The sequence below is a fragment of the Penaeus monodon genome, chromosome 17 (genome assembly GCF_015228065.2).
Source record: "Penaeus monodon isolate SGIC_2016 chromosome 17, NSTDA_Pmon_1, whole genome shotgun sequence".
Lineage (NCBI taxonomy): Eukaryota > Metazoa > Arthropoda > Malacostraca > Decapoda > Penaeidae > Penaeus > Penaeus monodon.
The window spans coordinates 41,863,190-41,880,689 of NC_051402.1; the positions used below are offsets into that span (position 1 = coordinate 41,863,190).

Genomic DNA, 17,500 nt, shown 5'->3' on the forward strand with positions numbered 1-17,500 from the left:
CGGATTTTGTCTTTTGACATATCTTGTTTTTCTTGTTTTTAAGAGACAAGTGCTACTATATATATATATATATATATATATATATATATATATATATATATATATATATATATATATATATATATATATATATATACATATATACATATATATACATATGTATATATATGTATATATATATATATATATATATATATATATATATAGTGAATGCATGTTTTGCATTCTTTTGGCATGTTTTGTCTGAATCATGATGTTTTTTGTGTATGTTTTTTTGATTTTTAATTTTTTGTGCATGACTTTTGTATTCTTTTGTCTTCTCTCTTTTTTCCTAAATCCTTACTTGGCAACATCAACTAACAACCTACAACCAACCACGACAACAACAACAACAACAACGGCCACCACCTCAACCACTTCAAAAATAACCAACGAACCGTCGAAAAAAAAAAAAATAATAATGATAATAATACCAATAAATTAACTTTCCAAAAAAAAAAAAATCTTTATTATAATGTCAATGACTGAACACCAGCGCGAGCGCATGAAGCGGGAGGTGCTATTTCTGAAGCCGAAAAAGATTCACGATCACAAGCTGCTCAGCTGGTATTATCGCATTCTAAGAGAACAGCAAAAGATCGATGATTTTTATGAAGACATTAGATTGGTATGTTGCAAAGAGGTGGATATTTTTTTATACATATCTATATAATTATGTACTTGTACGAAATTAAGTATGGTGCTTTTTTGACCTTCCTGTCCCGTTTTTTTTTCTCTCTCTTTTTATATTACTACCATTCAACGAAATGATTAGTATTGGTAATGGGTTCAAGATGTGTATATATATATTTATGTATACGTCTGTTGATAAGCTTAGTGCACTTGTATTTTGTAGTATAATTGTAGATTCATGTCAAGCGCAGCTGATGTTGGGTCTCGCACCAGACACCCATGCAAAGTAGACAAACAAACAAAAAAATATATGGCAAGCTCTAGTTGGTGTGTATATATATATACGCTTTTTTAAAACACAGATAGCAAGCCACCTTTTGATGATATATATTGACCCTCCCTCCCTCCCTTTTGATATACTTTTTAAAGATTTAATTTAGATAAATATACTGGGTTCCGTTATTAAGTCTTAGGTGCTGTAAGGTAGATATTACTAACATAGCAACTCCCTTTTACTCTCGCAGTTTACGATAACGCATGTAAGTGGAAAAATCAGAAGACATAAAAAGTGCTTATCGTGTCTGTAGAATTCGTAAATGTTAACCAATCCTGTATTAGTGAAAGTAATAAGAGTTGTCCTTGTTCACTGTCAATGCAGTTTTTTTATCCCCCTTTTTTGCAGTTTTTCGGTTGATAAAGATTGTCTACTTTTATATATTTATCAGATACTCAACCAATGTATAAAGAAAAGATTCTGACCTCCCATCCTTACATCACTTATCTGCATTAAAAAAAATGAAAAAGAAAATAAAATACTCCTGTAATCCCCTACATCCGGGTACTGACACAACATCTATATATATATACAGGGTCGTCGAGGAGCTCCAGGACTACGCGAGGGATACAGGCTTATGACATCCGTGTCTGTTCCTGTCTTCGACCGCAAGAAAACCTCAGTAAGTACGGTCACGTTGATGCTAGAGTTTATGTATCTATAATCACTGTTATTTTCCTAATTATAATGAATGGAAGTTGATTATTGATCGGGTCACTGAACCACTTGTTATTGTTTGAATCATTATTACCCCTTTTTTCAGTATTATTCACTTACACATAACAGTTGCCAGGTATCACTAAAACTCTGATAACGTTAATCATTAAATGACTGATTTCAGCCATTGGTATTTTGCATGGATGTGTGGTATGTAAGAGAATATTTATATATTTGTAATACAACTAACGTTAATAAATTCTTTGTAGGTTCAGCATTTGTAAGGTAATAAACTCAAACTAAACAGACCTCACTGGTATAGGTTTATAGTGTTATAAGGTGTGGCATATATGGTGTATGTATGATCAAGGGAGTTTGGCTATAAACTATATTTTGTACAGTTTAAAAATTATTGTAATATATATCTATATGTATAAAATGCATAATATAAGACTAGATATGTGTGAAACGTGATGAAAGATGTGTGTGTGTGTGTAAATATGTGTGTGTGTGTGGTATGAATCGATTTTATATTATTAATTCATTTTCATATAGATTTATGATGTTACAGAATCATGTATATAGTGACATGTACAGCACGTGAATTGTTTTAATTTCGCGTAACTATCCCCCGAATTTTTGGTTAGCTTACATTTTGATATAGATCTTTCTTGCGTCATTCTTTTTTTATTATTATGTCTCTATATCTGTTTATATATGTATGATAGTCAGAGGAATTCTGGACCACATCATGCATAGCTACATCATATGACCACATATTAACCTAATTTCAGTCCATCTTTGGCTTAATCCATTTTAATTTAACAGAGAAAACATATAAATACTATTTTACACAATATTATGGCACCAGTATACGGAGAAGTGCAGATATTTGTGTAGCACTTAGTACTCATGATTCTTGAAACGGTGCAGATGTGTTTTTTTTTTTTTTTTTTGTATGTATATAAGTCTTTTTTGTGCGTGTGTGTGTGATCACTCACTCGAAACTTTTTTCTAGATGCCTCAACACCCTCTGCTGATTCTCTTTACCTATTGTTTTCTTTTTTTCTTTTGCTTATTATCCTATATTTTGATACACTGTTTATGTTTGTCGATTATTGTACATTTATGAACACAAATGCAAGCATGCATAAACCATACACACAACACACACGCATATATATGTGTGTCTATATATATATATATATATATATATATATATATATATATATATATATATATATATATATATATATATATATATGTATATATATATATATATATATATATATATATATATATATATATATATATATATATATATATATATACACACACACACATATATATATATATATATATATATATATATATATATATATATATATATATATATATATATATATATATATATATATATGCAAACAGACACCTTAACAAAACCCATGCAATGCACACCTCTAAAAAAAACGATCAACGGTTACTGATATATCTTGTGATAATGCATCATAATAAAACAATCAGTCTGATCCCTGACGCCCCGAAATAACTATATACTTTCCAGACAGAGACCTCACCCCCCCACCAACCCCCCCAATATCTCTAACTTTCTGACTCTTATTTTCGACGCTTCAGAACATCACGGAGAGAGTTTTGATCAATGAGGCCGTTTGGGAAAAGAGGAAGAGAGAGGTACTAAGAAGACTGTCCCTAGATAGCTCAATAGCGTACATTGTATTTACTCTGCAAGTCTTAGATATCGCTAGAGAGAGAGAGAGAAAGAGAGAGAGAGCGAGAGCGAAAGAGAGAAAGAGAGAGAGAGATTTTTAAAAAATAATAAAGTTGCAGTGGAGAGTAGTATGTTAGAGATTGTATAGTACAGATATAAAGAACTTTTTTATTTTAAAAATTTGGTCAATGCCATGGAGATTTGAGGTATTACTATTTTTATTTATTTATTCATTTTTTTTTAATTTGGGAGCAGTGTATGTAAGATCAGCAAGTGGAGAGAACTGCCCATTGTTTACATAGACTGACTTGCGAATTAGCTGACAGCTTAGACCATTAATTAATGACCCGTCATCTCTTCTCGGTAAACGGGGTCTGTGACTTTTTAGACTGTCTGTAGTTTTATCCATTAGTGGTCACACCAGAACCAAGAGACAAGTAGAAAAATAGCTTTTTTTTTAACCATAGCTGCTTTAAGTAATAGAACGTTGTGGATATTTGTGATGTAGAAACTTTGGGTATTCAGTAAAAAACAATTATATACGATTTGTTAGTTGGTCGTGTAGAGCATTTTCATAAATTGAAAATACATCATTCTGTATTTTTTTTCTCTATATTATTATTTGTTGGTTGGTTGAGCAATATCTTGCTGGTTTATTGCCTCTCCTGCGGCTGTTTGAGCGAAAACAAGAGCTCAAGACGCCTGTATAGCACGTGTCGTTTCTTTTCTTAGTGGTCAAATCTAAATTGTTTGGGCTCGAATATCGCTCAAAGAGTCATTATTGCACTGTCGTTTGTCCTTTTTTCTCTCAAAATTTAGGACTAATCAATAAACGGGGGAGTAAATTAATTTGATAAAGGCTTGCTGTTTATCAAAGATGTATTCAAAGTCACCCCATATTGCAATAATCAAAAAAAAAAAAAAAAAAAAAAAAAAAAAAAACTTTTAATCGAAATTCTGTAAATATGAATCACATTAGTTATTTTATCCTTTCATTTCCTTCACAATGAATTATAATAAGTTAATGCTCTGTGTCTTCTTTTTAATTACTCTTATTATTATTATCATTTCTTTTGAACCCTGATTTCTTTACAAATATTTCCACTTATTTGCATTCTTGCTTTTCTTGAAGCCACCAAATAAACTCTATGTAAAACTTGTTTGGAATGTATCACCTGACGTAGATCGCACGGGCCTGTAAGTTTAACACAGATGGTGATTATTTTTTGACTTAGATAATACACTAACACTTCTAGATATTTCAACGCAACCCCCCTCCTCCTCTCCCTTCCACCCCCCCTTTTTTGTGGACTATGGATATGCCAGTGTATATACGCAGAGGTAGTTTACTATGATTAAAATTTTCTTACATATTTCCTTCACTTTTGGTTTTCATTTGTCATATCGTGGTTCACGCAGTTATTTTTTTCCTTCTGTATTTTTTCTTTGCCTTTAGCATGACATCAAAAAACTATTCACTATTGCATTTCTTTAATCCTTATCAGCCATTTAATGCTTTCACATTTTCCAGTATGATTTAAAAGAAAAGAAAGAGAGAGTAAAAAAAAATCTTTTCATTTTTAATTCCCAGAGATCATGTATATAACAGATTCTTCCAAAAGCATTTCAACGTCCTATTTCCCCAGGTGAGGACAGCTAACCTGCTTGGCGTCGCCGGCACAGATGTTCCTATTACAGAGATCGAGAAGTTGGTGCCTCCGTACAAGGTAAAATTGTTAAATAGGTTTGTCTTTGTTTTTGGTTGATTGGTGGGTTCTTTTCTTTCTTTCTCAGATTTCTTTTTTTTTCCTCTCTCTTTTTCTTCCTGTCTACTTATTTCTTTTTCTCTTTCTTTCTCGGTCTTTCTCGCTTTCTCTCATTCTCTTTCTTTTTCTCTTTCTCTTTCTTTTTCTCTCCCTCTCCCTCTCCTTCTCCCTCACCCTCTCCCTCTCCTTCTCTCTCTCCCTCTCCCTCTCTCCCACTTTCTCTCCCTCCTCCCTCCCTTCCTCCCTCCCTCTCCCTCTCTTTTATATATCTTTCTATTCACATTGATATTCATAACAATTTTCCTCCAGGTGGAATAGACTAATATTGAAGGTTCTAATGTTTAATCAAAAGGTAAAGAAGATTTCTTGTAGAACTCCCCGGTATCGTAAGTACTTCATTAATATATAGTTAATTAATTGATATATACCATAATCAATACCATACCATTAATCGATATATAGCAAGAGTATAGTGTAAAACTCTACGGATATCGGGCATAAAGTTTCAACTACGATTCTGTGAGCAATTTTGTCTATTTGTCTTTTGTTTTTTAATACTATCTATCTATCGTATCATTTGCCTGTTTATCTATCTAGCTAATTATCTCTCTATTTCATTCTATTCAGGTATCGTATTATCTATCAGTTTACCCATCCAACTGTTATCTATCTTTTCAATTTATGTATCTATCTATTTATCTATCTATCTAATCATCTATTTAATTATTTGTCTATTTATCTATCTATCTAATTATCTATTTAATTATTTGTCTATTTATCTATTTAATTATCTATTTAATGATTTGCCTCTTCAAGTATCGACTTACCTATCCGTTTACCCATCCATCTATGTCTATATAACTCCCTGGTTTGTGTTTCAGCTTGGTGTCAATGGTTATTCTTTCATGGTAAACCAAAATGGCTACGTGCTCTATCATCCTGACCTCCGGCCGGTGGTAAGTCCTTCCTCGTAGTGTTTCTGTTATGAGTTTAGTTCACCTTTGGCCTCCTATAAACCATTTTTTTTATTCTGCTCCTCTTTTTTTTTTTAAGAACCGAGGCATAGGACTTTTTTGCCCAGATGAGAGTTTAAATGCAGAAGCCCATTTTAGATTGACAACTACGATCAAGTTGGTATTTTTAGCATAGTTTTTGATTCCTACATTTTATAAGTTATAATGCCTTTCCCTAGCCATTTTGTCCTCCAGTATTTTGTAGGCATATAGGCTATTATAAGCCCTATAGTCAGTCATTCAGTCTCATTATTTACGTTTTAGAAATACTAAGATTAGACGTTTCGTCCTGGATAATCATCACTCTTTTTTTTGTACTTTCTTTTGGATTCCTTTTCTATTTTCTGTCACTTTTCTGTCCTTGTTTTCCCCCCTAGCACGAAGAGGCAAATGCTGAGGTACTGAGGAAGTCTCGAGATAAGCGTAAATGGGTAAAATCTATTATTTCCTCTCCATGTAGGCACGGCATAATCAAAATGCGTCTTGGGGCGGAAGTACCCAGACCATGTTCTCTATGTTTGTGGCGATGTTTAGATCAGTTACTAAGGGTGTGACACTATTGTATCCTATCTTTTTTTTCCCCTCACGGTGACCTCTTTCACAAACCAATAGCCTCCACGACCATCACCGTTGCTACTGTTGACTCCCTTTCCCCTCCCTCCCTCCCTCGACTTTCCCTCCGTCACCCACCTCCACTGCCCTCCCTTAATACACCTTCCCTTAGCCCCATTTAGTAGTCGATAGCTACCCTCCTTCCCTCCCTGTAGTAGGACCTACCCCTTCCCTTTGCCCTTCATATGCCCAGGCACTTTTCCTACGCCTGCTAGCTTGGTTTTAGACTGACCCAACCGTAGAGCAGAGTTCAACTAATGTTTGAAAAGTGAACGACTGTGACTCCATCGTCGATTCCTATTTGGCTAGTGTTAAAGAAGAAGAAAAAAAATACATAATGAAGAAAATAAAAACGAAAAGAAAGAAAGAAAGATAGATTATGAATATTTATTTATTTATGTTAGAAAACACTCACGATAACGTTCTATGTCGCTCGCTGGTATCACAGTCGTTAGACGTGAGCTAACCCTCTCCCTAAAATCACATCACAATCACGGCATAAAAAAATTCTTTGTTCCCTAAATGTAGAATGTCATTTATCCTCAAACCTTTTAAGAATGTACCCCTCCCCCGGTCTTTTCTAGCGCTCCTGAATAAGAAAATGTTTTCACTTGTGTACTATATGGTTGTAAACACAGTGTCATTAGAAAAAAAATCCTTTGTGTCCGTGTCATAATACCTCTCAACCTGTCTTCCTAGCACCCACCCCCACCCACGTCACGAATCCCACCAAAACCCCCTTTTTTAACCCCCCTCACCCCTCCCTCACAAAACCCCCTTTCCTCCCCCTCCTACCCCCCCTCACACGTGTACGAAACCCACGTAGTCTAACTGAAAGAAAAAAAATTACAAACTAGAGGAACAAAACCACCACGTTCTCTCTAAGTTTCCCCCCCTTTTGTCATGTGCTTACCCTTAACCCTGTGTGTTCAAAAACGATAATGTATCCTTATGTTATATGGTTTCTATGGTTGTCACACTCTTGGTCCATTTTAGCGGTCTTTCTTTAGTCTAGAGGTTAGTAAACCTTCTCGTCCTCATCCTATATAAATGCCCTGCCACATGAGGGGAGATGAAGGCACGGATGGAGACCACCTTTTAATGGTTCTTTTGTAACGTTTGAGTGTTGTGTGGTGTTTAAGAAGAAGAGGAAGAAGAAATACTAATTATAAGTGGAAGTGAATATAAAATGTTATTGTAAATTAGTATTATGATTTCTTAAAATTATTGTTAGCATATTATCTGGCGTAAATTCGATGTTTGTCTTTTGAAATTGTGGTTTATTTTCTGTTCGTTTATTTTGATCGTCGCTTATCCTTATACTCATCCTCCCTCCGTCCGTTCTTTTTTTAATGCTTGTGTGTCTGAGATTTACATATCTGCAGACTTAAATTGCATTTCGAAATATATCAAAAAGACCAAATATCTCCAACCCCTTCTTAAAATAACGTAAGTGTAGTTTCCGTTGTTTAAAATCGACGTCGTTTTTGTTTTTTTTAATCTTATTATTTTTTTTAAGAATCAAATTTGTGTTCTTCGTTTCGTCTCCCGCCACTTAAAGCTTATTGACAGATTTTGCAATAAGGAACCATTAGTAGGTGATCTTCCACGTGCCAGCTGCATGATATTGAACGTCACCAGGACAATAACATTTTGGTTTTAATGTTATATTGTTTTGTTTTATTTTCTGACACAATCATGGTTAGAATTAATTTCCACAGTTCTCCACAGGTGTTGTTATAATCACTAACGTATTTTTTTCTTTTCTTTTTTTTCTGTCTTGTTTTCATTCTAATGTTTGGAATTGCTGTTGATTTTTTTTTTTTTTTTTTTTTTTTAGCATGGAAAAATCTTTTCATCAATGATAGAGAGAGAAAAAAGTAATTAATATTTTACTAAGTTTTTTTTTTCTGTTGAGACTAAAAACCAACTCACTTCGTAACTGTGTGTTTGTTTGTTTGTTTTGTTTCTCTCTCGACCGTAAATCAGAACATATATGGCCATTTTTTCTCTTACATACATAGCCATTTTGTTAATAGACATACATGGCTGATTAAAAAAAATACAAACATGGCCTTTTTTTATTGATTTCTTATTGCCATTGATACGGTATTTATTTTTTTTTTTGTGAAGCCTTTTTTTCCTTTGCTAAAATAATATTAACCGGATTTTAGAATATTTTGAATGTTATATAAATATATAACATGACGCTTTTATAATTATTTTTGTTTTTTTTTTATTTTTATTATTTTTTTTAATACTTTTTTGAAATTTTTTATATATATTTCCACCCAGAAAACCATCAACAGAAGACAATTTTTTGTAATTATTTTACATTGCTTCTGGCCTTTGCTTCTGAAGCATCATTTTTTTTTTCTTTTTTTTGTGAGAGGCAATTGATATTATGATAAGAGTGAAGTTTTATATTCAACTGAAAATCATCCCTTTTTAAGGCATTTTCGTCGCTGTTATTAAAATATATTTTTTAAATATTTGTTTAAGGACATTTTATTGGTTTCGTTAGTTTTTGTTAATCATATAGTAACTTTTGTTGTTATTATTGTTATTATCATTCTTCGTTTTTTTTCAGTTGTTGATTTTATTATTATCATTAATCATTATCATTATTATCACAATTATTATTATTATTATTATTATTATTATTATTATTATTATTATTATCATTATTATTATTATCAGTAATCTATTATCATTATTATTATTATTATTAATCATTATTATTATTATTGTTATTGTTATCGTTACCATCATCATCATTTTCTTATTATTTTTTGTCTTTCTTGTCCTTTTTAATTATCATTATCATCATCATTATCAGTATTATCATTATTATTATTGTTGTTATTACTATCAATATCATGATTATTTTTTATCATTATTACCATTATTATTATTATTGTTATTATTACCATTATTATTATGATTAGTATATTTTATAGCATTATCATCAATTATTATTAGTATCATCATTCTGTTCGACACTTTTTTATACATCGCATTTTTTTTTTCTTTTTTTTCCTTTAATCGTAATAATTTTCCTAAATATTTATTACGAACACCAATTTATGCTCAGAATCTCCTCTCGCTTTACATTCTGCACAAAATATATAATTCAGTACTTCATAATTATATATTAATAAATTCATAGCTAGTTTTTTTTTTTTTTTTTTTTTTGTCTTTTCCTTTTTTTTGAGTATAGATGCCATAACAGAATTAATTAATTAACTTGATAATGGTTTATAAAGAGGATTTGCAAATATGGATCTGGTTATGAAAAAAAAATCATTGGCGATAATGGTATATTGATGATTATAATGATAAAAACATTGGTATTGTTAATAGTGTTGAATAATAGTCGTAACAGAGTAAAGAAAATGACCAAAAAAATACGAGAAATGTAATAATAATGATGATGGGGATGATGATTATGATAATTACAATAATGTTATGATTATCAAACATTTCTTGTTATTGTTATCATTATGATTCCTAATATCATTAGCGTAATTATTTTTATCATTGTTATCTCCATTATTCTTATTGTTATCGTTATTACATGCAGTGTTCTTATAAAAGTAATAATACTAATGATAACAATGATAATAATGATAGAAATAACAAAAACAATGATAAGGATCATAATAATAATGATAATGATAGTTGTTATTGTTATTTTTATTATTATCAATAATATTATTTTTATTATTTCTACTACGCTATTACTATCGCCAATTACAATCACTCCTATTTCTTTTGTATTTCTACATTACTTATACTTATACACCTGCTAGTCCTAGTACTACTACTGATACAACTACTATTACTACTACTACTACTGCTACAACTATTACAACTATTTACTACCACTAGTAGTTATCATTATCAGTGATATAATTACTATCATCGTCGTGATTATCATTACCATATCTTTTATCATTACAACTAGAGCAATAATGATAATGATAAAGATTGTGTGTACATAATGAAAATTAATTTAAAGATTTCCAACAAACTCTAACACAATTTGCAACCTAAAACTAAGCATACTATTTCTGCATTATTCAATAATGATCATAGTTGTTTAAATAAGGATGATTTATTACTAACACGATCTAGATTAGTTTTATCACCAATTTCTTCTATGATTATCTTCTCTCACTTTTTTTTAATACTTTATAGATTTAGTTCAATTTCTTATTCAGCTTCTCATTCTTATCTTTCTTATCATCACCTTATGTATAGACTCATAAGTGATTTATCTAGTATTAAGAAGAAAGAAAAAAAAAAGAACGCAAATTGAAAACAGAAAAATTCATAATACCAATGCCAACCTTAGCTATATTTAGCCTACTCACTTTTATTTCTTCAGATTTGATTTTGTAACATGATCTTGAATGCTGGTGAAGTCGCCTTGATCAGGCTGCTGTTGTTTTAAAATAGATTAATAAATAAATGAATGGTGTATGATGTGTATATGTACACGTGTATATATGTATATGTATATATGTGTATGTGTATACGTATATATATGTATGTGTGTGTATGTATACATGCATACATATATAAATACATACATGTGTGTGTATGTACGTACGTAGGTATGTATGTACATACGTACACGCTTTGTTTATCTATTTATTTATCTGATTATTTCACCCACTCTGTACCCCATCGCTGAGAGACGCTTGTTACACCTATTATGCCCATCACTCTGCCATCACAATAGTTTTCAGAATCATCTTTAAAAAAAAAGCAAAATAATGATGATGATGATAACATGTTTCTTTCTCCAGCTGTGTGTTTGTCTGTCTGTCTCTCACTCTCTGGTTTCTTTGTTTTTTTTTTTTGTTTTTCTTTCATTAATGGCTATTCTTATCACACTTTTTTCTTCATATTTGCTGCTAAAAAAAGAACGCCGTTTATCAGTGTTTTCATATTTAATCAAAAGCCAATCCCTATCGACTCCCTTCTTCCCCCCCCCTCTCCCCCTTCTCCCCCCTCCCCTCCCTTTCCCTATTTTCTACCTCGTCAAATGCCTCCCCCCATCCCCTCCCCCCTCCCCCTAGATCACCCCCCTAATGGCCCTATCCCCCTTCCCCCCCTCTAGTACGGCAAAATCACCTGCTTACTCTCTCTGTATCTCGTGCTTTCCTCATTATATATAAAAAATCATAGAAAAAAAATACGGAGACACTCATAAAACATCTCAGCTCTGTGTACGCATGAAAAAAGAAAGAAAATTTTTTAAAAAGTGATTGTTGATGATAATAAGGATGATGAATTGATTGACTATGTATGAAATTAAACATGATTATTTTTCCCCCGAACGATTGGTTGCTGTTGTTTTTTTGAAGTTCTAAGAATGAAATACAAAAATATAATAATATACCTGATATCAACTATTTATGATTTTTTACATTTGTTTTTTTTTCTTTTTTATTATTAATCTTCCTTTGTTTTTTTATTGACTGTGGATTTTAAAGATCAAAAGAACCCTTTTTGAGGATCATATACACATTTTTTTATTATCATTTTTAATAAGAAGATTGACTGAATGAAACCCTGCCAATTCATTCAGAAAATTTGTAGGAGCAAAGATAAAATACTTAATGGCAGATATTTTAGAAGAAAAGGATGAAGAAGAGGAAGAAGGAGAAAAAAAAATCGTTGTTTACCTCGTCTGTCTCTCTGGAAGCATGATATAAAATGTACTGTAAATTTTAGTCATTGAATCTTAGTCATTGTCTGTGTACAATCGTGAGACCATGTCCGAAACACCTGAACCGTAAACCCTGGCGAAAGAAAATTCAGATCAATAACTGATTATGAGAAATTAACCCCCCCTCCCCCCTCTCCCCCTCCAAACGTGTTCTGTGTCCACACGCTCGTACACATTGCCTGCAAAGAGATGTTTTAGATTGTCCCGTAACTTAACCCGTTTTGTGTGTTAGAATAGCTTATTTTCTACCCAAGTAAAGTGGTGCTGGTATTGGTAAGCCTCCTTTTTTTCGGTTCCAATACTGGTATCTTTGAATGTCTCGGCAGCCGGAACAAAACCGGTGTCAGTATTATAGATAGTGATGGTATAAAGTGACTAGTATTGTTAATTTTTTTTTTTTTTTTTTTTTGTATAGCTTGTTTGAACAAATATAGAAGAGCATTAATACTAGAGGTTATTTTATTGCACAGTAAATATTAGTCAAGATCTTTTTAGAGTCAGTTCCATTCACCCCCTCCCCTTCCCCCCCTCTTTCCCCTTCCCCCTCTCTATCCTCCAACCTGTTGTGTTTTTTAATGAAAAATTAGAGTTAGTTCCTATTATGTTCAGTCCTCAATGCTTTCAGTCAGTCATCTAACTTGAGAAAAAAAATATGTTAGTTTCCCCCTGATATCCCATTTTTTGTGAATTATTCCCTAGCCAGATTTTTTTCTCCAGATTTTATTAGATACTAAGGAAACCATTTTTCTTTCCTCATTTCGTCTTTTTGATTTTAACACGAGATAGTATCAAATGGCTGATCCTCTCTCCTTCCCTCCCCCTCCCTCCCTCTCCAACCCATTTATCTCAGCGTAATGTGACCTTACATGACCTAAATTTGACCTTGCTGCTCCTCCTCCACCCAGACTTTGAAGCACAGTGGTATAAAAATACCTTTGACAAGCGCACCAGGATTAGTCATAAGTTTTAATTCTTATGTTGTATCTCTACCGAGTTCGGTTCACGTATTAAATGATTTTTTTCTTGTTCCTTTTTCCTACGTCCCCCCTCCCTCTCTCTCCCCACGTCTTTCTCCCCTCTTTTTATTCTCTCTCTCGCTCTTTCATTTTCGCTTTCTTGCTTCCTCTCTTGTATTCTGAATCTCTTTGTTTTCTTATTCTCTGACTCTTGTTTTCGCTTGTGTTTGCTTTCTCTCTCTCTCTCTATTTATCTATCTATCTATCTATCTATCTATTTCTATTCCACTATCTCTATTTATCTATTGATCTACCTCTATCTCACTATATCTATATATCCATCTCTCTCTCTCTCTCTCTCTCTCTCTCTCTCTCTCTCTCTCTCTCTCTCTCTCTCTCTCTCTCTCTCTCTCTCTCTCTCTCTCTCTCCTTCCTCCCCCTCTTTCTTTCTCCTTGCTCGACAATAGTTCCAAGACATTCTGAAGCCCAATTACAACAGCGTCGATTTTGCGGAGGTGGAGCTGATCGACCACGATTCGGGTCCTCGGTCGAACAACTCGGATTTACTGGAGGTGAGTCGTTTCGAATCAACGTTTGTCTTTTCTTTCTTTCTTTTTTTTTTTTTTGAGGGAAATTGTGGTTTAATGATTTCCTTTCATGTTATCAAATGATTCGTGTGTTTTATCATGTTGCGCTTTATATTTACATATCATTCGCGCGGGTTCGTTCCTGAGCTCATGATTTTTTGCCTTAATCACATGTTTTGGATACGTATTTTATGTCGATACTTGTTATTCATAAGTTATTTATTTTACATTTATACAATGTTATTTCCTTTACTACTTACACTGCTCATTCATCTTTTATTTTCGTGAATTGGTACTTTTAGCTTTGTCGCCGCACCTCTTAATAAAAAGACATACATTCACTCACACCAATAGCCTTCACAAATGGCACTTTTCAGGTTTTTAAGATTAATGAAAATTACTAATTTCACAAGATTTGGTGCTGTTGATTGTTTTGATTTTATATTTAAAAAGTAATATGTTACTGGTAAGCATTTTTAATTAAAATGTTAGTTTATACCGTAATATATGTTTGCAGTCTTCAACTCGCTCTCATTTCCGCAACTTGTTATCATTCAAACATAAACCTCTCTTTGTTATAATATCATTGGCTGTGTTATTGACAAGAACCAAAAAATATTCTCATTATTATTAATAGTTACATTCGCAACTCACCAGAACACTTAATATAATAATGATAATATTATCATGTGTTATGTGTTACGTCTTATCACCATGCTTTTACTGATGTATGCCTGTAGATTAGTCACAGTTTTTCATTTCGAAAATTGTACATGTAATTTATATTCACATATATTAATTTAATTTTGTTTGTTCGTTTGTTTAATTTTATGGCATACATGTTTGTTTCCAACATGTGTTACTTGTCTCTTTTAATGATTTTTTTTTTCGAATTTCACTGAGCTTTTGAAGTATCGAATTCCAAAGTTTCATTCGAGGAATTCGAGGCTTCGAAACAACCCGGGAAATAATCTTAGTTCTGTTATTATTTCATTCTATATTCTTCTATCTCTCCTCTTCTTCCATGATGTGAGAGCAGCTGACAAAAGGGAGAGATTATAATACCAAGGTATAGCCTAGGCTGCAACAAAATGGTGGTCTGGACCCTGTGTTTCTCTTGTGTTTAGCCTTATTGTTTTGAGCTTTGAACATCCCCCTTGAATACACCTGTGGGCGAAAGACGCAAGAATTTATTGTTGTTTTTTTCATATATCATTTTCACATCAGAAAGATATAAATGCGGCATTTATGATGGTAGATATGAGACAAAATACGAAGGAATTTGAGATGTCTCCAAAATGCTCATCGTTTTTTACCATTTTTGTGTTGAATTCTTGCGTATTTTCTTTCTCTCATGGGTTAATACCAAGGTGTAAGTAAATTGGGCTCCTATCCCTGTGTTTTTCTTTTTTTCTCTATTTTATTTATTTTTTGTTTTTATTTTGATTTTCGTTTGCTCTTGTTGTTTACAATGGGGACCTCGGAACGGCTCCCTCTTGTGGTAAAAGAAAAAAATATATATGCTTTTATTTGTTTTAAATCCTTCCTCTCCATCCTTCGTATCTTTCCTTCTTCTTCTGACTTTTTCTTTACGATTATTATTATTATTGTTGTTGTTTTTTTATCAAGTTTCATTAATTCGAGGAAGTTTGAGATAACGAACGAATCAGTGTGGATTTTCTTGCCACGTTGCCAGATTTCCTTTCTTTTTCTTTTATATTACTCCTTGTTTCCGAGTCTCGTAACCATGGCAACCATCGACTTTCATCTTTCATTTTTGAATTTGGAGCTATTTTGATTATTTTTTCCTTTTTTTCAAAAAAAGATTCAGTAATTTTGTATTCACAGCATAAAGGCAACGATTGTTTTGTATCCTTTTTATATTCTCGAAAAAAATAAAGAATTAGAGGGATTTTTTTCTTTAGTTAACAAAAGCAAATCTCATATTTATTACATTCATTATTATTTTTCCCTCCCTTTTTCACTTTTTTTTTCCCGAATGAATTTCCAAACATCCACCGCCTTTGCTCTTTTTTTCTCTCGCTCACTAACAGCAGGTTCCGCTAAAGTGTAGCGTAGCCGAAAAAAAAAATAGCTAGATAAGTGTATATTGTCAAACTAACAAACGTGAGGTGTTGATGCCAAACGCTCTGTACTATATGTGTGAGCGTAGGTGTGATTTTATACTTAGGTAGCTTAGAAAATGCGCCTATATACGAGATCCAAGTGGTAATGCTAGCTAGCAGTCGCTACCAATAGAACGTACGCTAGATTCGCCGATCCGGTGTTAAGACTGGATGTAAAAGTATTTTGTTTGTGATATTTAGGTGTTTAATGCACTTAATTGTAGTTAATATCACTGTCTTTTCAATGTCACTTATATTACGATTTGATTTAGGATATGGAAATATGTATATATCAGTGAAAATATTTATATCAGTTTCAAAACAGTAATTCTTTTGGCACATATCTAGATCCTGTTATGCATAAGGACTTATGTTCAATTTTGTTATTCCTGTTCTTCATCGATTTTCTTTTTCTTTTCTTTTCTTTTCCTTCCATTCAACAACAGCGCCGGTTAACCTCACTTCCAAGACAAAAAGAGTTATTACTGCCTCTCCTTCGCCCTCTTTTCTCTCTCTCATTCCTTTCCTTCAATCCTCTCGCAGTCCATCTTGATAAACAATTAATAAATAGATAAAAACCTTTTTTTTCTTATTTTTTCCCCTTCGTATATATCTTGAAACCAGCCAAAGACCTGACTAATTAATCATGCAATATCGGTCATGCATTCAGTTGACGGAATGACAGGGGAATAGTGTTCCTATCACTATTCACAATGACAATGATATCTAAGTGTTCCTCTAACACTAAACTTATCTTCACAGTGAAAGCCGTTGTATGGAAAGCATCGTAATATCTCTATCTCCCTCTTTTTTTTAAATCCTGTACTAACATGTTTCTTTGAAAGAAAAAAATATATATATATTTACATACCGTTTGTTTAACCTCATGTAAATTTATCGTAGTTTAGCAGTGCACTCCTAATAATAGATTTCTATTTTTTTCACTCTTTTTTTCACTGCAATGGTTAGAATGACCGTGTTCCTTTAACCTCACCGGAAATTAGAAATTAATTCGACATCCATGACCTTTGCAGCTTCGTCGTGACCTCATTGACCAGCGAGAACACGAGTCAAATTTCTCCGTCAAAATTCATATGGATAACATGGTAAGGAATGCTTCGTCTGTTTTGGGTGTATGTGTGTGTGTGTGTGTGTGTGTGTGTGTGTGTGTGTGTGTGTGTGTGTGTGTGTGTGTGTGTGTGTGTGTGTGTGTGTGTTTTCATAGTTTTGATGGATGGTGAAGGAATATCCTATTTGTTTCAAAAATGGTGATTTAAATTATATATATATGTATATATATATATATAT

General features: G+C 32.5%; 1 protein-coding gene across 1 annotated transcript in view; it reads left to right on the top strand.

Annotated features, from left to right (window-relative positions):
* The window catches only part of LOC119583758 (voltage-dependent calcium channel subunit alpha-2/delta-3-like), a gene marked incomplete in the record, with an annotated part of 128,798 nt that overhangs the window by 65,576 nt on the left and 45,722 nt on the right, over positions 1-17,500 (top strand). Inside the window, 9 exon segments of the mRNA XM_037932421.1 lie at positions 536-667; positions 1,542-1,628; positions 3,299-3,355; positions 5,039-5,119; positions 6,040-6,114; positions 6,549-6,602; positions 13,947-14,051; positions 15,106-15,135; positions 17,227-17,298. Coding sequence (XP_037788349.1) covers positions 536-667; positions 1,542-1,628; positions 3,299-3,355; positions 5,039-5,119; positions 6,040-6,114; positions 6,549-6,602; positions 13,947-14,051; positions 15,106-15,135; positions 17,227-17,298 — 693 coding nt within the window.